This window comes from Aphelocoma coerulescens, chromosome 1 (assembly GCF_041296385.1).
Source record: "Aphelocoma coerulescens isolate FSJ_1873_10779 chromosome 1, UR_Acoe_1.0, whole genome shotgun sequence".
Taxonomy (NCBI): Eukaryota; Metazoa; Chordata; class Aves; order Passeriformes; family Corvidae; genus Aphelocoma; species Aphelocoma coerulescens.
In genome coordinates this window covers 15887354-15913322 of record NC_091013.1, presented here as the reverse complement: position 1 = coordinate 15913322, position 25969 = coordinate 15887354, and the positions used below count along the sequence as shown (strand labels likewise).

Genomic DNA, 25969 nt, shown 5'->3' with positions numbered 1-25969 from the left:
ATCTTAATCAGGATTACTATAGGGCCCACATGACTTAGTTGGATCACTACAAGTAAATGAAGAATTTATAACTACACAGATTTTTGTCTGTTGGGGGGAATGGGTGGGATTACTCAAATATTGGTAATACTAATGCCTTGATAAAGCAGAACTTCACTTCAATCTACCCTTGCACTTCAGAGCTTGTTAGACACTACAACTTTATTCCCTTTAAATCTCCCACAGTTCTTGCATTAGTTCTCCCAAATATATTTCCAGAAGATACTTAAGTGATTTGGTCTGTCTTTATAGGAGAAAGGGCCAGGACAAAATCAAGTTCATCACACACATTAAAAAAAGAGCAGGGGATAATTTTGAAAGGAGGAGGCTTCCCCCCACTGCCCTTTGAGCTCACCAGCTCCTGCAGAAACAGGTCATTGGCCATGTGCACAATTCTGTCCACGTGGATGATGCCCCCGATGCTGTTCACCTCGATGTCAGAGAGGAACGTGAGGACCAGAATAGCTTCCACCAGGAGCTGCCTGTACTCAGGCTGGGGGACGTGGTTCAGCACCGACTCCACGTGCACTGCAAACTTGATTTCGCATGGGGTCATCTGGCAAGTTTGAGTGGAAATGGAAAGACAAACTGACAAATCCAAAAGACTAGCTCCTCACATCCTGCAAGCACAGAGACATATGCTCCTCTCCGCACATGGGGGCAGACTGACTGAAGTGAACAAAACGTTTGTGCAGCTTTAACACTTACAGAAAGTTATTGTGTTGCTAGACCCTGATTCTGCAAACAGTTACACAACTTCCAGAAGCCTGCTCCAGCCCTGCAACCCATCACACACATCTCACTTACATACAGTGCTGCTGATGCTTATCTGGCACATTAACTCTTTGCTCCTCAGGCTGTGGTCTCGCACACTCTGCCTTGTACATATCTTTCTGGCATTGCAGGTTAGTTGCAAAGCCAAATGTACTGCTGAGTTTTAGAAGCAACCACCTGCTTAGAGGGGTGATTTTTAAATAACCCCTGAGCTTTGCCATGCAGGAATATCACTATTCTGTTTGTAGAACAGCTTAATTTGCACTGGCATAGCTCTGTGGATGTTATGCTGCCTTAGGAGGTTTGTGCTTATTTCATTCGATTGCCTCAAACAGCAAAATTAGATCCTGTCCAGGTCTGACAGGCTAAAAATAGAAGTCTCTTTATCTACACAATAGGGATAAATAAAGCTCTCCTTTCTGAAAAAAAACACAAACCCCAACATTTAAATTTGGCAGAAAATTCCAACTCCTCTCTTCAGCTGTTACCACAATCCCTCAGAAAAGAAGGAAGCCAGAGACAAGTCTGAGAGAAACAGTCAGGAAAACAGTCTTGGGCACACAAGCACAGCTCTTGCACGGATGGATTACTATTCACAAGAGTTTGTTTTATAGATGTGAATTCAAAATTTGCCAGAGCACCTAAAGACAGAATCCAGCTAAGAAAAAAATGCAAGAAAATGTTATGGATTTAAAGAACCAAAGCTTTGGTTAGAAACAATCATCCTTAACTGGTATTTACTTTTGAGCCAAAATACACTGCCTGCTGTTGCAGCATATTAAAAAAAGTAAGTGGCAAGCAATGTGTCTGCTTTATTCCAACAAGTCTGTGCTGCCTCACCTTCCCCCCAAAGGGCTGCTGTCCCCCACCCTCTCTGGAGTATCCCAGTGGGCACAAGGGGACAGTGAAGGTGTGCAGAAGGCAGGCTCAGCAAAGGGAAAACCTGTTACAAGCCTCCTCCCAGGCCTGCCTGGCAGGAACTCACCTGCATAGACCCAGGGAAACTGGCAGAGGTGCTGGGGGAAGGTCCAGATGTTCTAAACATAAAACCAAGGATCTGTAACAGCAGCCCTGCTGCATTTTACACTGTCAAACCAAACATTCAGACATGTGGCTAGAAAATCATTGGCATTTTACTGTACCTCTCTGGTGGTTGAAGAAGGAAGGACATACCCATCAATGGACAGACCATGGCACTGAAACATTTCAAGAGTGAACAGAAATTACACTTCTTGCAAGTCAATCTGAGGGTTCTCTGTTCTAAGCCAATATGTAACAACTTTCAGTTAGAAAAAAAAAATAAAAAGGCAAAGCAAAAACCCCCAAATAACACAGAAAAAATCTGTTCAAAAATATTATTTCATCCTTCCTGAAGAAGTTATTATGTAACTGGCAAAGATTAGAAACAGCCTGACATGACACACCTGAGCATGCTGTGCTCCAGCCCAGCTAACGAAGCAAAGCACTTCGAGAGCCACTACAGCAAAGGCACACAAAGGAGGGAAACAAATCCATGAGAGCATTCTGTTGGAAAGGATTTGGAAATAAAAGATAACAAAAAAGCAAGACAACAGACCACAAAAGCAAGAATCTTTTAAAAATTTTGCTAGAACAACATTTAGTTATGTGTTTCAGATCCAGGACAGCACACCGCAGGATGTCAACCACTGGGGGAGAGAAATACCAAGTGGTATAAAGAAAACAGTGACAAAACCTAAATGGTGAAAAGGCAGGTTAAGGACAGACACATCTGGGTACCTGAGGTATAGAATGGAAACACACTAGGAAGAGGAGACACATTTTATGATTCATCCAAAGAGATTTTAAGAATGAAATGTTGAAGACAAGCACAATTCATTTTAACAGCCAGAAAAACCATACAATTACTCCCAGCTATTACATTAGGTCAGAAGTGATGCTCACTCTACTGAAAGATTCTATTAGTATATAGCCAAGAGGTCATATATGATTTGTCTTGGCTAACATCAACACTAATAGCTTCAATGTAAGTGATTTTAGAAGGACAAACCAGCCTAAATTGGTGATGCACTCTTTTTCCAACTAAGCAAGCACGAACAGCTCAGTGCTGCAGGGTGCCAAATGCTGGCCTGTATCCAGCAAAGCAGAAAAACAGGTGCATAATCACTTTGAAATAAGTTAAAATTTGTAATTCCTCTCTCCTTCTTCTGGGAGGGTTGCTTCAACACATTTCTATACCCCTGATATCCAGTGTGCTGGCAAGGACTTACTTGTCACTTAAAAACAAACTAACTAACAAACGAAAAACATTAAGAATGCCATACAGCTCAGAACAGCCAGCAAGAGGTCTCAACACATTCTGGAATGTTTCCTACTTCATTCCTCACAGCCTTTCTGACCCGGAGCACAGAGATGCATTGCACTGCAGTGCCTTTAGCTGCACTGACAATGTGCATTAGGCCAGGGGATGCACAACAGGCAGTGGTGGAACAGAATCATTCAGCCAAAAATTCAGCATTGGTGGTTTGAGAGAAAAAAACACTTTCAAAGAAACACATGAACTTGTGTTAATGGAGCCCTTTTATGTTCAAGGGACGCACTTCTACCAGTGACTCTGGTTTCCACCTGTTGACCAACTTCCACTCCTGGCAAGATGCCACTCCTGGACCACCACCTCCCCGAGTTACTGCAGAGCTTGCTTGCATCCTCCACAGTGGTCAGCTTACCTTCTGAAGGATTTTCCACACTTTCTCATAAAAGCCAACAGGAACTCTGTTAATAGCACCATCAAGCCTCCTCCTGCGCAGCCACTGCCCTTTTCTGTCACCCCAGCTCATGTCTCCACCGGAGCCAGTTGGAGAAGTACTGGTGGGAGATGATGGAGTACTGCCCCTCTGTAAGGACATTAAAGCCTTGGTTAGTACCCACCCAAGTGCCACTCCTGGCAACACATTTCTGTTATAATGCTACCTCAGAACCAGGGAAGAAATAAGGCTTTGGGGTCATATAGGATGATGGGATGGGATTGATCCTTCATCCTCATCTCTCCCCTTTGCAACAAGCTTCATTTCTCAAGTACTTCCCTCATTTCTCAACAAAACAGGCAAGCACTTCAACATAGCATAACCCAGTGACCTCCACTGCTTGGTTTAATGCAATGTCTGACTATTTTAACAAGCACGAGCTGCTTTTCCAGGGCAGTGTCATTGGTGTGCAAGGTGGGGGGATCTGCAGGTATGTCCAATTCACTTGGACATGGTGCTGTAAAAGCATCAAAGTATCATAGTCCAGCAAGAGAGGCCCTCATGCAAAAGCTCTATTAAAGTAAGTAGATTAAAAATTGACTTAATGAAGCCATGAAATCATCATGCTTGCCTCTCTGTTAAGTATTAGTCTTGTTTCCTTTATTACCCTTGTTGCACTATTATTTTACCCTACCAGGCCTGGACACTAAATTAGGCAGCAAATCATCTTCAAAGTTGTTGCAATACCACCAAATTGCTGTTGTGATTTGCACACACACAGTCTGCCCATTCCTTGCACTCCCAGAGACTGTGCTCTTCTGTTTTCTCCTTCCTTTTGAATACCTGTTACTTTCAGCCCAGAAACGACTTCACTTAAAGTGCCATCTTAAATCCCCTTACCTCCAAGTAAGAAGCCATCTGAGCAATATAATGGGGAAGGAGGAAAATGACTGAAAACTGCATGTTTGGAAAGCACAGGCTCATAGACTCTACACAGCTCTGCAAAAAAAATCCCCAGCAAACAGTCCATTTCCACTGCTCCTGGTGTCCATGAGGCAGAGGTGGTGTTCCTTCGATGTTCCAGTGCTTGCTGTTCCTTTCCACTGCTCACTGGCTATGACAGATAGAACTTCCTGCTCTATAGCTGTGTTTTTAGGGCATTTGGGAGGTGTGGCATTGACAATAAGTCTGAAGATGCAGAGAATCACAAACCACCAGTTCAAAGGGCATGTGTAGCTGGAAACTTCCTGTCTCTCCATGACACATTTGGAGCTTCAGACTTACTTTGAATTGCTGAAGTCTCTGCTGGTAAAATATTTAAGGAATTATATTCCTTCTTTAACAGTGAGCGCTTAAGAAGAGCTACAGTTCTCTGCCTTGAAAGAAGATGACTTCTTGAGGAGATACCCATGCAACCCCTGTCTCAGCAACTTGTAGCTATTCTGGGTTCCTTGCTGTCCAGAGGCTGCCAGCATTTATCAACACTACCTTACTTTTAAATACTGAAGACACCTGTAACATAATCCACTATCAAGTAGCTAAATCTGCTGTAGTACTTTATCTGCTACAACTGCTTAAGCTTCAGAAGAACTAAGTGGATCTAAAGGCGAGACTCAACTTCTTTTAGAAGATTACTAATGAGAATTGATTCCCAATGGGGACAAACAAGACAAAGAGGCAGGGTTTGAAAACAAGGTTTTAGGCAGAAGACAGAGGAGGTGTCTAGAGCCAAGACCCTTGCAGACAAACACACACAGGGTGAAGAGCAGGTGCAGAGCCACAGACAGTGTTTTACCGTGGAAGCAAACATGCTGCTGGACGTGGAGTGCCCCTCATGAAAAAACTACAAAACAAAACCAGACACCAACATGTCAGACAGACAGCCACAAGAACAGAACAGAGACAAGATTAAGTAACCCATCTGTGCAAAGACAAGAAATACAGAATAATCTCAGGTACTCAGGGAAAAACTGCAGCAATCCGTGGCCTCTTGAAGTGTTGCACTTCAGCTGATACCAGGGCAGCTGCTGCTGATTCCCAGGGTCACCAGGAGGCAGAGCCCGCCATGCCAGGAGCCTGTTTGGCAGCCACAAGGTGCCCATGCCATCCGCAGTGCTCCCAGCATGGCCAGCACAAACCACCAGTTTAAGATGCAACCTAAAGCTTCCCCCTGTGACTCAGGGCTGGGGTAAAAGCCAAGCTCCTCACTTCCATTCTCCATTTGTTGCAATGCCACCAGCTTCGATTGGCACAAGAAGGTCATCTTGGTGGAAGGCTGCAAACTGAATGGGCAGCACTAAACAAACAGCTGCAAGACCAAATGTTTGCTGAAATGTGGATGCAGCATTTAAGCACTCAGGCTTTAAGCATTTTTCTCTAACTGCCCATCCCAAGCCATGCCTCCACATTCAGTGTTAATGGCTCAGGCAAAGGTTTGATGTTCAGACTCAGGAAAGAACAGCCACAAAAGAGGGAGCTGCAGTTGCTCAACATGTCTACAGATGTTAGTACAAGTACTTGAAATACTCCTTGTAACAACAGAGTGTATCCTGCACCACCCCATCCAACCCCCTGCCAAAATGACATTACATCTGCTGCTGGTCAATTATTCACAGAATGCAGTTGGATATGGCAGGAAACAGCAGGAATGGCAAAGTGGGGGGGTACAAAAATAAACTCAGCCAAACCCAGCCAACTCCTCCTCTGTGCAAAATATCCAGTTTCCATGGAATGCGAAAGCAACAAAGGAACTATGTTTCTAATGTCAACAGAGATCCACATATTCCAGCTACGGCCCACCGCTGTACTTCAGACAAAATAATGCTGCCATCTAGTGCCTTGTCCCTCCTCCTTGCTGGAAAGGCCCCGAATCCAGACACCGCCCTATGACTGGGAGCCCTGCTCAGACTGACCTCCAAGGCCACCTCAGGGCCGGTGCAGCACAGGTGGCAGCACCTTCACAGCCACTCCCGAGCCTTGTCCACGATGGTGCTCCGGCAGTGGCACAGCTCAAACACAGCAACCAGGTCTTATGAGACAGACACCATGTGCTCCTCAGGGGTCTCTGCTTCCCTGCCTGACCACTTCCCATGAAGAATCATTAACTGATCTTTACTGCCACCAGCAAATCCTTCATGTTAAGACCACGTAAAAATGCCACTCCTTTCTGAAGGCTTATTCAACCCGTTTCACACAATCAAAGGAAAACATCAAATACTTCCTTACATGAGGCTGCTTAAAGCCTTATCCAATCTGACCGTACACATTTCCAGGGGCGGGGCATTCACAACTTCATTGGGCAACCTGTTTGACTGCCTCTCCCCCTTCATCGTAAAAAGTAGTCCTTGTATCTAACCTAAACCTATGCTTTCAGTTTAAAACTGTTGTCCCTTGTCTTCTCACTACAGGCCTTGGAAAAAAAGCATCTCTTCATCTTTCTTGTAAGCCTCCTTTATATATTACAAGGCTGCAATTAGGTCTCTTGGAGCCTTCCCTTCTCTAGTTTGAATAACCCATGAGGAAAAATAGAACCATTCTTACAAATGTATTTTATTTGACCACGATCTTCCTATTTATTTAAAGCAAAAGAAAATTGCTAATAGAGACACAAAATAGAGCAATCAAACCACTCATAACAAAACCATCAGTCATATTCATTCAGAGTATTTTGGTTGTGTTTTCTGTGATCTCTCCATATACTCAGTTGAAGTGTAATTTAAACTATTGAGGTTGAACATATATGTATAGATTCTAGCAGTAATCATCCTCCATTCCTGAAGAAACAGAACTGGAAGAAAACAAACCAAGATTCCTTTTCCACCTGTATCTTTTCCAAAAGGCACGTGGTCCACTTTTGCAACTTAGGCAAGTGCAAGTACAAACACTGCATAAAAGCTTCTCTTTGTACATCTGACTTTTCCTTAGCTAAACATGATAAAAGAGCTGTTTTTACACCGGATGCCATGAATGCATTAGAGTTTGTTCAAGTTCTTCTACATCCAGAACATGAAACAAGAACAGAAGAGGAAGCACATTTTTGGAGGAAACATCCCTTAACTGCCTTCTATTTAGTGATCAGTTCTAAAATCAAAGCAACTTTGAAAATTTCTGTCATTTAGCAAGAACAAAATCTAACATAACACAGTTCCAGAACAGCTGTACTTTCTGATGAGCATTGACAGAAAACCCTCACCTGCTTCATCTCACTCTTCAATTTAGTAATACCACTTCTTTCTGTTTTGGTTGCTCCAGAATGCCCCATCTCATGAATAGAAATTGCAGGGCTGGATGAAGAAGAATCTACAGGTCGCACTAAAGAAGCAAATGGACATTTTTAACATTCTATGGGTAGAAAAATAGATGAAATTGTATCTAAGAAGTTAAACGCAAATTGTTTCAGAAATATGCAATGCTCTTGGTGACAGCATCCTTTCAAAACACATCAAGAGTTCAAACCTGATTGTATCAAGTAAGGGGCCTAAATCCATAGTTGGGTGTCAGAAACTGATTTTCCAAGACAGTGAGCAATTGTAACTTTAGTGAGAATTGTGACAAGACTCTGAGGGCCTACAGAGGAGACCCAGAGAGAGCTGATGTGCCAGTCAGGAATATGTGGGCATCAAAGACATGCTTCTTGAAGGCAGGTTAGATATGACCTTTTAATGACTTTTGTTCTGGTTCCACAAAATTTCATTTTAAAAGTTTGCCTTCATATTACTGAAACTTGATACAATCTTATTTCAGTGCAGGATAGCTTCCATCAGATGTGTTTTGTTTATTCTACAGCAAACATACACATGTACTGGTCACCCATGATTAATATGTTACCTATACTTTTATTTTACATGCAGAAGGAATAGATCCTTACTTATAAGACAATCTAACTTAACAGATAAAAGTGAAAAACTTACAGCTTCTTTCCACTCCAAACTCTTTCCCACTGAGAATATGATGTAGGAGACTTTTCATATCAAAGGGGCTTAGATTCATCAAGCTCTCTGAAGCTTCTTCACCTAGTTAAACAAAATAAAACAAAACAAAATGACAAATGACACACAACAAGCTATAAAGCCAGCTAAGGAAACTGAATGAAGTCCAATCACATGTAACTTTTTGGCTAGCTGTTCCTTTAAAAAAATTAATATGTAGTCACATTCCAAGGAAAAAGCATTTCAGGACTAAACAACAAACACTGAATGGAAATAATACTACTTGCATTAATGAATATTGTCATAGCTTGTGCAAAATTTCACTGCAACTCATGATGAGAAAGCAGCTGCTCCCTTGTAGAGCATCACTTGGAAAGGCATTACAACCATCTCCCAACAGCAGATGACGTGAATCTAAATTACAGAGCCAGAATTATTCCATAAAAAAACATCCTTTGATACTCTTTGAATAACTGGGTGCCAGGGGGAGAGAAGTCTTTCATTAAGTCAAAAAAAAAAGTGATTTCCAAAGTTTGTAACTGCACATATGAACTAAGAGGTTAATAAAAGGATTTAACACATATAAATGAAAAGATCAACCATGAAGGGTGAAGCAAAAATGACACCATAAGTACCCTTATGATAAAATTGTCTCCTACCTGAGCATTTCAGACTTCGTGCCAGCTCAGTGGCCATCACCTGGATTATCAAACCAATGCGGAGCCTGAGCATCTCCACAAAAAGACTGGGCTGTGACCGGACGTACATCGCCAAGTACATAATTATTTCCTGTAAGGACAAATCCATAAAGGCACCCATCAGAGTGGGTCTTCAGGGCTTTCCCAGTCTCAGAGCAAACACTGGCGCAGCACTGGGCACAGCCAAAGAAGCCTTTTTGCACAGGCTGCATACCTGAGTCAGGACTGCAATACTGATGTCTTGGCCACTGGCTTCATAAATGAGATCTGTGAGCTCTTCAGGTGGCAGTGGGCTGCAAGAAGACAAACCACAGGTAGCAGTGACTCAGCACAACCAGCTATTAAATTCTTGAACAACAATTGGGATCAAGTCACCCAGAACAAAGGTGCCTACAATTCTACCTGGGTGGCTGCAAATCCTTTTGAGGGCAAGGAGTAAGGTTTAAAAGAAGATAATAGCAGCAGAATGGTACCAGCAGGAAGGTGAAGGGCAGTCTGTACCTGAGGCAGAGCTCCAACTTACGTGGTAATGATTTTCTCACGGGGTTCTGGTGGCAGGCCCACTGTAAGTTGCTTGTGGTGTGACAGAAGGTCTGTGCATGCCTATCATAAGGGGACAAAAAGGAAGAGACCTTTCTCTGAGTCATGTGGAAGTGATATGACTTTTAATTCCCAAAATTAAATTAATTCAATTTCTTTAGCAATTTTAAATGCATTTCTATTAATTACCAGACATAGAGATCCAGAAGAATGCTGTTAAATATTTTCCAAAGATTTCCTAAGGTCAACAGGGCTATGAGAGTCTACCCAGGCTAAAAGTGGCCTGTTTCCCAGCTCAGTGAAATCAGCAGCAAAATTGTTAGATTAGGACTCCAGTGGGGCTGACAGATCAATAAAGGCTTTCATCCTTTATCATATGATAAACTTTTGTTCTTTATTTAAGAAAAAAAAAATTTAATCAATGAAAAGTTTGGCAGCATTAGCTAAAAAAGAATCCTGTGTCCTAAAATATCTCCTAAAACAAACACCCAGCACACTGCATCACATTCCTGATACATTCTGAAATAGGCACTTTCCCCAGTGTTCACTCTTTTATATCAACCTCCTTTAAAAGTGGGTGTTCAGTTTACATGTTTTAATATCCTGAATCAAAAAACATCACAGAGCAGTGTTCCTCTGATTTTCAAGAGTCTATTTTCACTCCCTTAACATGGAAGAAAACAGATAATCTCCGTTCTCCTCCTCCCCTATTCTCTGTCAATACCTTCTCAAGTTAACATACGTGGCTTTCTGTGAGCATGTCTGTACTGCTCGTCCATTGAGAAGGGAAAAAGTTCAGTGCTTAATGAAGTACCATTCATAGTGATTATCACAAATTGCTCCCAACAGACAGGACTGTCACTAAAACAAGGCATCCTAAATGTGACAGTCAGAGCCTTGAAAATGGCCAGGAATTACAGAAAGAGCTCCTCAGAAATATCCAGAGGATTACTAGAAAATTAAACAAATACTTTTAGAGTACTTGAGAGGAAACCTTTCTGTAATGTTCAAAATCATATCTGTACTCTTACAGTGGATTTTTCTTGCTACCACTTAATCGTCACAGATATTTAAACAGTTCCAAACATCCATTCACAGGGCAGACTGTCTACCCAAGGGGATGGAAATGGGCAGAACATGTTTTTGTGTCACATCACTAGCACCTTGACATCGCAGTGCTCCAAAGGTGTTCATACCTTCACGACAGCAATAGACAATTACCAGTGACAACTGTAACTTTCAAAGCACACAATTCAGTTTCTCTGATTAACAGAGGTATAATGAAGCCTTCACAACTATTACAGTGTGGCATTCTCACTCCATGCCAACTTTAGCACAGTTCACAGTACAGATGAAAGATAAAGATGTAGTAATACTCTAGATCAGAAAATCGACCAATATTTAATTTAAAATGCTGTACTATGTATGCTGTACTATGTATGCTGTAAAGTAAAACTAGAAGAAGGGCAAGCACAAACCCCAACAACAAACCAGTAGTTTTCTCTCTGTTCCCAGGCAGGAAGCTGAACCAGGATTATTTGTATTTCATACCTCAGCCAGGACTTCAACTCTCTTTTTGAGTATGCCAGAAATGTAGCGGATTAAGCCCCATTCTTGATTGAGGCCTGCCTTTCTGTAGAGCTCGTTGAGGAGGCAATGAACAGTGACACCACACTGTCCATCCAGCTCTGTGTCCCAGTCAGCACCTCTGCCACAAAAGAAACAGGAGGTAATTGTCATCAGGCAAGATGCTAAACTTTAGCACACAGCCAGATTTTGACTGCCTTGCCCATGTTGGTGACAGAATTAAACCAAATGGGACATCTGTGCCTTCACCACAGATTGATTATATGTGGACAAAATCTTCTTGATACCAGGAACTTCCATACTAATTTGAGCACTCACTCAGCTGTGAGTGACTTGGAAAGAAACCACCTGAAGGACTTCCTACTATACTTCAAATTGAGCATTCACATGCACAGTTTGCTGGAGGAACACTCCATGTAGTGCTTTTTCAGAGCAGAATGCAACATCTTCAGTACTGCTGGAGACAACACCCATTTTTCAGATGCTTCAGGGGAATTTTTTAGCCTTGCTTCTTTCTTAGCTATTAACTAAACTTCCGTGTTGCTTATGCCATTACTGAAAAAGCAAAGGAGATTTCTGTTCCTCTCCTGGTTTTGAAATTCACTGCATTATGGTTTCTCTTTGGTAATGTTTTGAAGTGCCACAGAATGACTCTTCAACTCCTGCTGACAGAGTCCACTAGAGGTCCATCTGCCTGCCCAAGAGAAACTCCCTTGGTGAAATTACTGGTGTTAGATGCAGTTAAACAACAAAACATATTTTTTATAGGATTTCCTTTACTCTTTAAGAGAGGATGCTAAACGTTTTGTTTGGGAAATCAAGAAGATCAAAGAAGAGGTCCTCACAGGAGACAGACTAAAATAAACAAAAATGCAATCTTTGTAGCAGTAGGGAAGACCATCTGTGATTAACACATACTTGTCTTTGCACCAAAAGCTAACTGCCTGACAGGTTCCAGCAGTATTCTCCTGCACACGAAAAAAAAGCTCAATAAACACACTTCAGAAGATGATTCTGTTGTTTGTATTCGCATTTTGTTCCCATCAAACCAATTTAAATAGCAGGTGTTTACTAACCCCAGCAGATGGGTCTAGACTGCTTCCAAGAATGTTTTAAAAAGTACCAAATTTTTGCCAGTTGTGTACTTAAATATGCAGAGAGATTAGAGGAAAAATAGTGAACACTCATTAAAATTGCATTTTGCTTTTAGTTAGAAAATGACAAGATGAATTTTCCCTCCACTTTCATTCTTGTGTATAAAAATCACACCAAATCTTTGTGAACTTTAAATGGAGTGCCACAGATATAGCAGGGTGTGTTCTCATTCATGGAAAGGATTTGTGCATCTAATTTGTGAGCCATGGAGACTTCATGTATTTGCAACTTTGTGCCAGTCAACTCTAAAATTTGCACAAGCCTTCCTTCATAGCCAAATAATTTCTGTAATCAAACTAACTGAAAACATGCTTGTTAAAGCACAAAATATTTCCATTCTCCCTTCAAAACACAACCTGAACAGTGGAAACCTTTTGCACAAGAATAATCAGATAGTTGTGACCAAACTTAAAGATGCTGAAGTTCATACTCAGGCAACTTACTTGAGTATATGCAAGATATACAAGATATCTGCTTGATCATGGAGTGTTGGACATTCCTTCAGCTGATCAACAAGCTTCCTGCAATCCAAATCACCATGAGCATCTTTAGGTAAGTGCAAAACATTTTCACGGTCCTGATAACAAAGATGGATGAAAAATCAAAAGACATGACTTTGAAAAAAGTAGCAGATCTGTAACTTCTTGTAACTTCAAACTTCCCATTAAAAAATTCACAACAGACTTGCAACAAAGCTCTGCACTTGAAATACAGACACATCACTTAGTTCTTGCCAGGGTACTGCAGGCACAGAAAGGAGACTAATACCAAGAAACACAACCCCCAGAATGGAACCTTGTATCTATTTTTTTTTTTTGACAAAACAAAGAAGCCGAATTATCTGCATGCTTTTCCTGTCATCTTATGTTACTTGTAAAGAGAAAAGCAGAGAGATACTATCCTTTTTTTATTTGAAATAATTTAGAGCATTTTAAGTTCCATCTCCAACCTGTATATAAATGGTGCTTTATGAATGCAAATATTGCCATTATAAATTTTCCAAGCTTATGAAAGTAAAATGTTAATTAATCAGATGATGCAATCCTATGGTGAGTTCTTGGATGAAAAGAAGTTTTGTTTAACAAGCAATATCATCAAATACCAGCAATTTATATAATCCTAAAATACCATTTCCACAAACAAAGCCTTGTGCAAAGCAGAATCTTTCAGGAGGCTGGATACAACCTCTTTTAGCCATTCTCAGCAGCTGGTCACATACACCAAGATAAAACAAGTGCCTAGCACAACCCCATCTTCATGCCTTGAGGTGGGATTTGGCTGGTGCCTTAAGGACATTCACACATTCCCAGTTGCCCAGATGTTACTATAAATAGCATTTCTTGGAAAACATCTCTAAAGGCTGCAAACATCCTGTCCTTCCCCTTGTGTTCAGCTAGAACTAAAGATGATGACTTAACTTTTGGCTTTTAAAAATAAAGCAACTATTATGTTCTTTTCTGTTTTGCACATGCAATTGAAAACTTTCCACTTGATAGTGTCTATTTGACTAAAAAAACCTTAATCCAGCCAAAAAAATAATTTCCAAAACAAGGGAGTACCTGGGATAGAATGGCTTGTCTGTGAAGAAAAACGAGACCTGGCATAGGGTTTGGAAGGAAAACATGAGGAAAGGCTACAGCATTGCATCCTAAAACCACAAACAGCATAAAAATTCCCACACCTTACCTTTGTCTCAAAGAAATGAGGATTATCAACAAGATTCAGAGACTTCCGGTGTGTGTTCAGAACTTTAGTGGGAAGAGACATAGACACGGCTGGAAAGCAAAGCCACCAGAACACAAAGAAGAAAAGGTCTGTTTCAGTAACATGAAAATCAAAACCACCTACATGAAGCAGCTTGACTAGGTAAAAACAACAGAAATACCTCCAAGGGTCAAAATACAGAGGCAGTGCTTCTGAGATGCTGTGCATGGAACTCTGAGAGGAGCTCATGTTCTGAACCTTATCTCCTTGCAGGTTTGCTCTGAGAGTTTCTGAGATCAGCATGTCAAAGGCTCAGGGGCTACATGCTCAACTGATACCTCTTATTTGGCCCATGACTCAGAAATCCTGCAGCCCAATGACCTGACTCTGCCAAGTGTTTTAAACATTTCAATAGCAAATAAGTAGAGAAAATGGCCTAACTGATAAGATTTCATAATTAAAATTATAATGCTAAATGCAGGTTAATGCTCTGATAATTTCATTTGCTGAATTCAATGGAGGATCAGATGATGTGGTACATGAAAGATAGCAGAAAAGACTAACAGAAAAGCTTGGAAATTATTAATCTACACTGAAGTTAAGGGAAGTCTTCCATTGACCAGGACATTGAATACTACATATCTCCATATAAAACAATGCATATGTTGGAATCTATTTACACACTCAGGCAAAGTGTTATTTTGGTGTATATCTTCCAATCAGGCTATTAGAAATGTAGCATAATTAGAAAGACTGAGCTCCCTCTCTACTCCATTTGTTCTTACAAATTTAGAAAGTACATGTGAATATTTATGTTTTTCTTGCATTGAAACATTTCATTTCACAGCAACTTCATTAAAATAAAAAAGTACATTTTGTCTGCCTTTACATAAGCAAAGACAAAATTAATTAACTGATTTGGGTTCTAAAATTCTATCCAACTAAGAAGCTGTAGCAGCTTCCACATTTAACTTTGATTAATACATTTCATTGCAGGTTTTCTATGTATACACCATGACATGGGATACTGTGGGAACATGACAGCAACAGCTTCAGAGTCATTCTTACTTCTTAAGGAATTTCTCATTTTTTCTCTATACAGAAAGAACTAGTGGCACAAGTATGTCAAAAGATATAATTTTTAAATACTTGAACTTACCCCTTCTAGCATCCAAACCAGTTTTTCTATTATTATCACTAAAAAAATAATAGGGAGAAATACCTGGAACTTCCAAGCCCTTTGTCTTGGCCATTATTGACAGTATCTCTTCTGTGGAATGGTTTGCACTGAACACAGGTGGTTGACTCGTTGTCTTTGAAGTTGGAGGCAGGTATGACTTCAGTGCTGTGCTCTGCAGAACATCATTTATATACTGATCCAGTTCATCCTGGCTATCTAGTGTAACACACATTAAAAAAAGGTTTCTTAAAGGTAAAAATCACTATTTATCATCATCACTTTCTTATTCAAACACACTACTCTATTCTTGCTTATTTAGAAGGGCACTCAAATACGCAAGAATAGCATAAGGAAGAGATTTTTAAGCCAAACAAACTGGAAACAAAAGAAAAAAAACACATCTCTTGACACTAAAAACAGATTAAGAAGCTAGCTTTGCCTGTGAAAGGAATCAAAAGGGGTTTTATCTTGCTGGTAGATCGCAGAACACAGCTGGACTTGATGATCATAAAAGACTCTTCCAACCTGTATGCTTCTAAGACTCTGTCATCTCTTCCACACAAGCTCTTGTCCATGGCTCCTCATAGCCTTCTTCCCTCTAACCTCTTCCACACCTCCCCACCTGCTCACTCTCCAGACTCAGCTTTACTGTAGCAGTTACCAGTCAATGCCATACTACAAATGCAGGAAGAACACACAAATGAATTAATTCATTCTCCAGACTGAGTCATGCAGGTCCTGTCCTCAGGTGGATGCATGAGGACCCAAATGACCATCAGCTGTGCACAGAACAGACTCTGCACTGTAGGCAAACCCAGGCTCTGTTGATAGAACTTTATAGAGAAAAAAATACCAAGTGAAAAAACACTACTACCTTTTTCACAGAAGTCTGCTGGGTAGTCTCCATATTCACTGTCAGGACTACTACAGTCTTCATTACGGTCATCAAACAGTTTTAGGTCACAGTCTGGATCCAGGAAGCTCAGATATGTATGAAAAGAGGTGGTAAGAAATTCTGATAGGTTGCCTATCTTCACCCTGCAAAAGGGGATACATGCCAAAGAGCATTAACATCCACCATTCTGGTACTGATTAACGCTCACTGAGCTTTCAACAACTCTTCCAAAATTTGTGAAACCTACTGTTCAATCCACCTTTGGTAACTATGAAGCCACAGAAAATGACACTGAAAAATAAAAAAGGAAAACACCAGTTGCAGATCCAGCTGGGTAGCTACTGCTCTAGGTACTAATTGATTTTAACTGTGTTATGGTAACACCCACAGGCCTAACTCAAAGCCTAATTATGCAGGGTGCTGTATGTTCATATGAAGAGAGACCCTGAAAAAAGACCTGAGCTCCAAGGATAATGCATGAGAAACGGGCTGAGAAGGCCCATGAATGGCAGTGTCTTTTCACAGAACTGGAGGCTGCTAAACCATCTGTGTTGGTTTTAGCTGGGATAAGAGTTAATTATGGGGCTATGCTTTGCATTTGTGCTGGAAACAGTGCTGATAACACGGGGATGTATTAGTTACTACTGAGCAGGGCTTACACAGCATCCCAGCCTTTTCTGCTTCTTACCTCATCCCAGCAGCACAGGCTGGGGGTGCACAAGGAGCTGAGAGGGGACACTCTCAGCTGACCCCTGCTGACCACAGGGACATTCCATACCATAGGGTGTCATGCTCAGCATATAAAGCTGGGGGAAGAAGGAGGAAGGGGAGGATGTCCAGGGATACAGGAGTTTGTCTTCCCAAGCCACAGTTACATGTGACGCTTTCCTGAAGATGGTTGAACAACTGCCTGCCCATGGGAAGTGGTGAATGAGTTCCCTGTTTTGCTTTGCTTGCATGTGTGGTTTTTGCTTTACTTACTAAACTCTCTTTATCTCAACCCACGAGCTTTCTCGCTTGTATTCTTCCAATTCTCTCCCTGATACCAGTAAGGGGAGGGTGGGTGAGTGGCCATGTGGGGCTGAGTTTTTGACTGGAATTAAACCATGACAGTGTGTGATTGTCAAAGGAAGATACTGATTGAGAGGGCAAGTAGGAAGAGCATAGGAAGGCACTGTGGCATCATATTTTACACATAGATGAATGGAACACACAAGCTTACAAGTACTAAATGCAATTTATGTTTAAATCATGTCCAGTAACTGTGAAAGTAATTTACTTTTTAATAACAGAATCCCAGCCAGAGTCAAGATTTCATATTTCCAAAGACTTGACATCATTTTTGTTATCCATTAATGGCAGTCAGAGATGGTACACTTTTTTGGGAGACATCTTCTTCATTGCATCTGAGGTCCAGCTACCATTTGATTGTCACATAATTAAAGCTGAAACTTCCTTCTCTGTGGAGTTCTAGTACAAGGTCTGTGCACTATCACAAGTTCAAAACTGAGACTTCTTTAGGATTTAATTTTTAAAATCATGGAGATGATAATTTGGTACTTCTGACATTACCTTGCACCTCCAAAATAACCATCCTCTAATTTTCTTATTGTGGCAAGAACTGCTGGATGAATGTCAGTACCATCATCAACTAAAAAAGAATAATGGAAGAGTTGAAACTCACCAACACATTCTTAAATTATCACGTCCAAATACAGTGAATTATTTGGTATTGTCTACAGTGTAAATTAGACAAATTTAAAACAGAATCCTCAACTGCTATCAATACTAGCTTATTCAAAAATCCCAGAAAAACAAGCAAACAAAACAACCCCTAGACAAGTTCTAAAGACAAACACCAACCCACTCAAGACAAGTTCCAAAGGGATTTCTATGAAATTTCTTTAGACAGAAATAGCATGGAGATGATGAGGTGATGGGAGCACATAAAGGGGGAGTAAAACCAAAATTAAATACTACCATGTCACCCAAATTCAGCATACACATGAGAAAATTAACTGTACTTCTGATGTTAGAAGTCCTTCTACCTGCCTCCTCTCCAACCAATGTCCCTCCTATTCCTCTGCATTACTCTACTCTGCTTGAAACAGAAAAAAATAAATTTACCAAGCATTGTGTGGGTGATGGGAAATGTCAAGGTTGGTCTCCCTGTCATCCTCCAGCAAGAAGTGAGGTAAGCCAGCTCTGTCTTGAGCATCTCCACAATCATCTGATTGTCTAGAGCCAGATAGAAGTGATGCTGGTCAGTAAACTAGAGAAGAGAAAAACACAACATAGGGGTAGTTGTCAGTGCTTTCCTTATTTTTTTTATTTCTTCCCTTAAATCATTCACAAATGCCATATGAGCTACTCCTGACCACAACACAAACCACCTGAATTAACCTAACAAGGCCTCAGACTGTAAAAAAGAAATCCATGCTTGTGCAAGAGTCCATTTTCCTACACTTGTAGACTGGCCATCAAGTAAGCCATACAAACAAAACCTAGGCAATCCCACCCTTGAAGCAGAATCTTCCCAATGACCAATTACAGTAATCTATGATCTGGAAGATGGAAATACTCTAAATGTGGAGGAAAAAGCTAACAACAGCAACAAAACAACTCAAGTGTGCACTGGGGACTGGGAGCCAGTAACTGTATGTCCCTTGGGAACCATCTGAAAGTCAAGCAGAATACAGAAAAGCTGGCAGTTACTGGGGACAAAAGGTACATGAAATGTGCAATGGCAAAGTGTGCTGCTCCCACTACAGCAGGAAGCCAAGAACCACAGTAAGAGACTATTATGGCTACTTCAGGAGCTGGAACCAAAGAAGCAGGACAAATAATGGAAAGTATGTCAAAGCAGCCACAACAAAAGTTAAGGAAGCCCGTAAGCCTTCTGGAGGGGTAAGTGCAGAAAGAATGTTAAGTTCAAGCTGGCAAAGTCCAGAGAAATTTCTTCACAGAAGGAATCAGGAATTAGCCAAAACAATCCTTGAGCCACTTGCAGTTAGTTTTGGTAATTCAGGAAGAACAAGTCCCAGAAATCCAGAGAGAAGGAAACACACTGCCTGTCTTTAAAAAGGAAGAGCCATTTAAAAAGTCAGGCCAATTCCAGTGCCTGAAAGCTAAGGAAAACAAAGCCAATTTGAGACAGCCAAGATAATTACAAAATTATAAAGTAGGATGGTCAAAAACCAGTCTCAGCAGATTAGTCCAATTTCCTTCTTTGGAGTAATTGGATTAGAAAATGGCTGACACCTGCCAACTTCTGCAAATTTTCACATTAGTGAGCTGAACAAAAACATCCTAAGAAGCAGAACTACTTTTAAAATTGTTCTCAAAAGGTAGTTATTAACCATTTTTTCAGAATGACTGTATCTAAATGAAGTCATCCTTTGCCCCACACCTAATCAATGTTTTCACTAGAAAAGAGAATGAAATACCAATGACAAAATCACAAAATTTGTGGACACTAGTCAAGATCAACAAGATGATTTAACTGCTAACCTTAGGAAGGTGACATTAAACATTAACTCCATCCACCTCAAAAAAAAAAGTCAAGGGAAGTGTCTGGCTTCAAAGTACAATGGAAAACGTTATGGAGATTTTAGTAAAACATGGAATATGCAGGAACTGTCACTGTGTTGCTAATGTAAAGATAAATGCCATTTTGGAATATACTAACATGTCCTTATTTGATACATGACAAGATTTTAGGTGGAATGGTGGGTCCTGCTTACATAGTAAGATGTGAACAAAGACACCTTTTGAAAAAAATCACATCTCTAAGGAATTTTCCCTTATTTGCAAAAGTGAAAATTGGTACAGGGAAGTAACACAACAAATAAAATTTTATAAAGCTGCTTGTGATCAACTGACATGGGGAAGAATGAGAAGGGACCTAAAATTTTTGCAGTAAATCTGATTTGTTTGGGCATTATGAAGCAGGACAGAAGCTTTCTACAGAGTCCACTGAATGCCTTCAGCTGGAGTTTAAAGACTTCATTAGTCAAACACCTATTTAGAAGGGTGGATGCATTCTTTATCCTGCATCAGTTGTACATGCTTGGAGCAGGTGACTCCCTGGCCATCTAGTACCAACCATTGGAATAATTCTATTGGAATAAGTGTGTTGCATTTCATTAAATGTATAAATAAGCGTCACTGATTCTATGAGGATCCAAACTTCCAGCAACACTGAAAAAACACACTAAAGACAAAAAAGACAGAAGATCCATTTTTCAGCACTATTGACTCTTTCAACAATATAATGAAAAGATCACACCTTCACCTCCTAGGGGGTTACAGTATTTGGCACACTTATGTGGTACTAAATTTTTCATCAAAGTTATCAGTAGAAAGATATATTAAGTGATCTATTTCTGCAGAAACTATTTCAATAATTAGTGTTGGTGTGGGCAGAGATCAGTAACAACTTTGTACTATTGATTTGCTGTGTTCTCTTAAGCCAGAAGCCAAAGAAACCAGACTCTGTATGACAGAAAAGAGATTTATTAGCAGTTCTACCACACCAATCATCCCATGCTCTTAAAAACCCTATAAAGTACATCTGCTGTGTCAGCCCTGTTCTACCTAAAGTACAATGAGAGCAGGGAAAAGCAAAGTGCTTCACTAATGATTCACCATTAAGAAAGGAGTGACTTTCCTGCCAGCTTTACATGCTTACCTGAGGGGTAAAAGCAAATATTTGATTTCTTATCACGTAGAGCTTGGAGGTGCCCAACACTCCAATGTGTCGGTGTGGCCGGCCACTTAATTTCATGTTCTTGTTCCGGCCTGGAAAGAAAAGAATCTCAGCTAACATTTTCTGCATTGTTTTCCAGAATAACCACTTTAGACAGGAAAATCTGTTCTACTAATACCAGTAAGGCAGAAAACAGGTAACACAGTGTGAGGCTACAAATTGGTTGGTTTTGTAGCAAGCACCAATGTAATAGCCAGAGTCCTTCAAAGGCCTGATTAAAAATTAAAATTTTGGCTTCACTGACCATGGATTTGGTCTTATAATTGTAGTAATTGTTCAGCACCCAAAGCTTCCCCACTAAGAAAGACAAGAGATGTGACATTACAAAAACAAGGCCATCAACATAACACAGAAATTGCAGTGTTTTCAACACAGGACCTTAAAAATTTGTGCCTGCAGGCTAAATCAACACACAAAGTACATCCAAATACAACGACAGACTTTCATCGGGCTTTAATAAGCTCCACTTTTCTCAGTGGAGCTTATTAGCAAATGATCCATACTACAACCTTTGCACCAGCAGCCAGGAGCTGACTTGAATCTTTCTGACATGGAATATAACCCAAACCATGTGCCTGGAAAAATAATACTGTGAACATTCCCAAAGAAGTCACTGTTAAAAACAATGTATCAAACCATCCTACTCACACCCCCCCACTAGTGAAAGAAAGCTATTATGAATTACAATACAATAAATGTAAGCTTCAGCAAAGCCCTGCAAATGTTTCATTTTTTTATAGGACTTTGAGATGAAGAGCCAGATTCTTTCCCAAAAGCAACATATACAATTTCCTTTCTCTGTGTAAAGGGCATACTTTCTAAAACTTACCTGAAGGCCCCATTACTTTGAATGATTCCAAAAAAAGCTCCCTGTTAGAACAGAAAAACCAAATCCTACAAACAAAAAACCACCAATACAACAAAAAAAATGTTCACTCTCCCCATGAGCAGCCTCAGCATTATCTGTAACCAAATTGCCATGGGAACATGCTCCAGACTGACAGAGAAGCAGGATACAGCTCCCCTTACCCACAAAGCAAAGGAATCTACCAGTGCTGAGTCACCTTGCCTCAATTTTATTTTATAGCAGTATCCACAGTTTTGAGTAACGAGTTGCTGGCATGCCTGAAGAAGTAAAACTAATTTAAATTAGGAATACACGTAACAAACTTTCCACCAAGACCCAAATAATTCCAGCAAGGATTATCAAGAACCAGTTATAAAAAGGCTTAACAACTAGAACCAGTCAGAGCTTTGGGGCATTTATTTAAATCAATTCAGGCTTTGAGGGAAACAGGACTTGAGGGCCACTGCTGAGGAACTGGAATGTATTTAAAATCCTGTGTTTAGAAAAGCCCTAGAGGTTTCTGGGTTTGCAAGAGACAGAGAGCTTCAGCAGCTCAACTCAGCTCAAGGTTGGAAGGGACTTTAGCAAGAACCTGACAGCCCAAAGATACTGTGCTAGCAGCTTCCCTGATTTGGAGCAGAAACTTCCCTGATTGCCTGATAAAAATCATACTGCCCAGTTTCCAGACTTAAAAGAGAAATACTCTGAATTCTCAAAGGAAAAAATATTTTACTTTTTCTTCTGTATTTTTCCAGGCATTTTTTCAAAAACTAGTTTCTCTGTGGAAGTAATTTCCGGAGGACAAAAGAAGAGTCAGTTCTTGTTTAACTCAGGACACAGGAAACTTGTATTTTTGCATTTCTAACAAGGCAATTTTTTCCCCTGTTTGAGTCCCTCATTAAGACAGAAGTTCTAAGTTGGTTAAGCTACTTAAAAAAATACCTTTCCTGGCAGTAGAGAGGCTTCCATGTTGAAATACTTACCCAGCATGGTGTAGAGGTTGCTGAGGATGCGAGCTGGCTGCACTCTGAGTGGATGGATATCAGCAATGCTCTGAACATTGATTCCACGGTCTTGCAAGAGATTCTTGATTTGATTAGATTCTGCCAAAACAGTTACTGTGTAACAGAAGACAAAAACACAAATAAAAACCAGTGTTCTACTCTTTTTAACTGTTTCTACTGTCGCCTCTCAACAAATGCCTTTAGCTAACTAAAAAGGCACAAAGGTCTTGCTTTTTTCATAATTTATGGATTCATGGAACCAAATGGGATTGCAAGAGGGCATCTGACAGATTTTGATTCTCTGTTTCTCAGTATTTCTTGACATTCCTGTCCACTTTGGACCACAGTGATGGTCAGAAGGGTCCTGTGAGGTCTCTACTCAAACCTCCTGCTCAAAGCAGGGTCAGACCTGCTGAGGTTAAAGCAGGTTCTTGGGGACTTAATCAGTGTCTTCTGATTTCTTTCAGTACCACCAGTTTGGATCACACAGTCTCTTTTAGGAGACAGTCTCTTCTGGGGTTTTCCCCCATACAACAAGGAGAAACATGACTTGAAAATCTTTATTATTTTAACACAGCACACTATAAAAATACAGTGAAGTCACTGAGGAGCAGGTGCTGTCACTTGTGTAGCAATAAATGTTTCAGAGGCCATAAAATGGCAGAGGTAAGGGGAAAAAAAAGTTCCTTAATCAGAGGAATTTACAATCCAGGCCTGGAACCCATTTCTTGTCCCACTTGAGGTTTTGCCCATAAGTGGCTTATTGGTTTGGGACTAATAATGCAGTATTCTTCTTTGTATTGAGAATATTTGCTAAAGAATGCTAAAAATAAGCAAGCACTTCTGTTTGTATTGGAAATTAAGCACTTCAGAATAATGAAATGCTACTCCCATGACACCAACAGAGGGTAAACAAGCACCAGCCCAGGTCACAGGATCATTGACAAAGGCTGCTCCTGATAAATGAGCTGGTTGCTCTTTCAGAGCAGTCTAGGCCTTGGAAAAGTCTTAAAGACTGATCTGCTGGTGTTTGCTCTCTACTTAATTTTCTGGTTTTGGCTGTTCTTGCACAAACTAAAGAGGCCACTCCCTGCAGCAGCCAAAACCTGGTAACTCTGGCTGCCTCACCTCTGTGTACAGGGACCCTCCTCACTCAGTGCTCTCTGGTTCCTCTGAAAAGGGGCTGCAAGAAGCTTGCTTAACCTGATCCATCTCCTGCCAGCTTCTTCCTTCTAAAAGCTGCCAAGATTTTCCTTTTCACTGCAAAATTAAGGTGGCCACTCTCCAATTCCTGACAAGTCTTAAAATTGTGACAAATATATAGTTTTTAAAAAGAGTCTTAAATCTGCTCTTCCCTCCTAGAAAAAGGCAACTAGGAAAACAAACCCTTTCTCCTTCTCACAGTGTCATCAAAGCATCTATGTCCCATGCAAAAAAATCCACATTATTTTTAAAAACATCTTTCATCTCTCCTGTACACAGGGACTTTGCTACCACATGATTCAATTCACATAGAATGTTCACAAAATTCCCTCACCTTGTACCACAACATCAGGTTTAAATCCAGTGGAAAATCTCCTGTTTAAGGGATCAATTTCACCTGCAGCAAGAAACCCCTAGAACAAATGCAAAAGAAAGAAAAAAGTAAGGAAACAAGCAGAATTTAAGCAAAAGGCTTATCGAATAAATCCTAACCAATTTTTGTATTTTTTCAGGACAGCAGGACTTGAAGCCTGGTTTATCTACTCTGTCCACTAAGTAGTACATTCAATAAAAACAATGGCTGGAATATTTTTTTTGAAAAATAAGAAAATGGTTCTGACTGACAATCTGCACATTCAGAATTCCTATTTCAGAGTTACAGCAACTGACATAATTTCACCAGGAAAGTGATTTTTTTTTTTGTAGCTCCACAGAGATATCTGTGCTTCTCTTAACTCATCTGTCTTTATTGTGTCTGACTTGTAGACACATCGTGCTATAGAGAAAGGAATAGCCTAGTGGAGCTGAAATGGCACAAAATCCTGGCTCTGGAACAGCCAAGTCAGCCTGGGCATACTCCTCTCTTATAACCATATATCTAGACCATCTGACAACTTACTCAGCTTGATTAGAAACAGACAACTGCATATCTATATTAAAAAATGAAAAAGAAGTTCCTGAAAGCTCAGTGTCAGCGTTTCATGGTTCATGTACATGTTTCTACTGGAAAACACAGTCCCCTACCTGTCAACCAAACTGTACTTAAAGCCCAAGCTATCTCAAACTAAATGAAATATAAGTTTATCTACCATGCAAGAAATAATTACCTCTGCTAACAGGCAGCTCAGGACATACAATGATTGGCCCCAAAGATGTGGCAACTTTCCCACTGGGACACGATCCACTGAGTGAGGATTTTCATACTCCTCATCCACCTGAAAACAAATACATAAGCAAGAAAAATTACCCTAAAGTTGTGAAGAACAATCAATAACACGTAAGTATTTGCAGACATACAGTCTAACATCAACCCTTTCTAGCCTGCCTTTACTACTGACATAGAAAAGCCTTGGTTTCACTTTTAAGGCTACACATATTCTGGGACAAGAACTATGCTTCCTTTTTGTACCTTTTCCCACCCTTCAAAGCTGGCGGATGCATGGGGACTCTGCATGCAATTATAGCTTTGGTATTAGCTCTTCCACTTTTCTTCTCACCGTGCCTTTGCTGCCTTCCCTCTGGGCTGCTCATGGGTAACTGGGTGCTTTCCAACCCCTTCCAAGATGACACTTTAACCTCATTGATGTCTACCCAGCTTTCTGAAGCAAAGGTGCTTTCCAACATTAAGACTATTCCACCTTTCCTGTGTTAGCAAGGATGGTCAATAGAAAAATTAAGAGTAGACTTACTAATTTAGAAAAACTGCCTTTGTTTTGTGGTATACAGATCTATTGAGGGAAGGGAAAAAAACCCTCCCAGATAACATTTTCAGGCAGCCATTTCATATTTTTTTATAGACAGACAAAATCTACCCTGTTTATGTGGCATGTTTGTCAGATCATTATCATCATATCAAAATTCACAAGAAGGCTCTGGACTCTTACACTGCTTGTTCCCACTAGGAAGGCAATTCAGTTTCCACCTC

At 40.5% G+C, this 25969-nt stretch overlaps 1 protein-coding gene across 3 annotated transcripts in view; it reads right to left on the bottom strand.

Annotated features, from left to right (window-relative positions):
- Positions 1 to 25969, bottom strand: part of PHKA2 (phosphorylase kinase regulatory subunit alpha 2) — a 44820-nt gene that overhangs the window by 4610 nt on the left and 14241 nt on the right. Inside the window, exons 12-31 of one of the 3 annotated variants that reach the window (XM_069002572.1) lie at positions 25152 to 25259; positions 24380 to 24458; positions 22822 to 22956; positions 20914 to 21023; positions 18351 to 18495; positions 17796 to 17874; positions 16203 to 16366; positions 15371 to 15544; positions 14131 to 14219; positions 12888 to 13021; positions 11254 to 11410; positions 9686 to 9765; positions 9377 to 9455; positions 9124 to 9253; positions 8447 to 8548; positions 7729 to 7847; positions 5332 to 5379; positions 3519 to 3686; positions 1956 to 2009; positions 395 to 595 (exon numbers count right to left, since the gene is read on the bottom strand). In XM_069002572.1, coding sequence (XP_068858673.1) covers positions 395 to 595; positions 1956 to 2009; positions 3519 to 3686; positions 5332 to 5379; positions 7729 to 7847; positions 8447 to 8548; positions 9124 to 9253; positions 9377 to 9455; positions 9686 to 9765; positions 11254 to 11410; positions 12888 to 13021; positions 14131 to 14219; positions 15371 to 15544; positions 16203 to 16366; positions 17796 to 17874; positions 18351 to 18495; positions 20914 to 21023; positions 22822 to 22956; positions 24380 to 24458; positions 25152 to 25259 — 2355 coding nt within the window. Of the gene's footprint in view, positions 1 to 394; positions 596 to 1955; positions 2010 to 3518; positions 3734 to 5331; positions 5380 to 7697; positions 7848 to 8446; positions 8549 to 9123; positions 9254 to 9376; positions 9456 to 9685; positions 9766 to 11253; positions 11411 to 12887; positions 13022 to 14130; positions 14220 to 15370; positions 15545 to 16202; positions 16367 to 17795; positions 17875 to 18350; positions 18496 to 20913; positions 21024 to 22821; positions 22957 to 24379; positions 24459 to 25151; positions 25260 to 25969 lie in introns of all 3 variants that reach the window. The other 2 variants (XM_069002680.1, XM_069002647.1) reach the window with 2 other exon arrangements.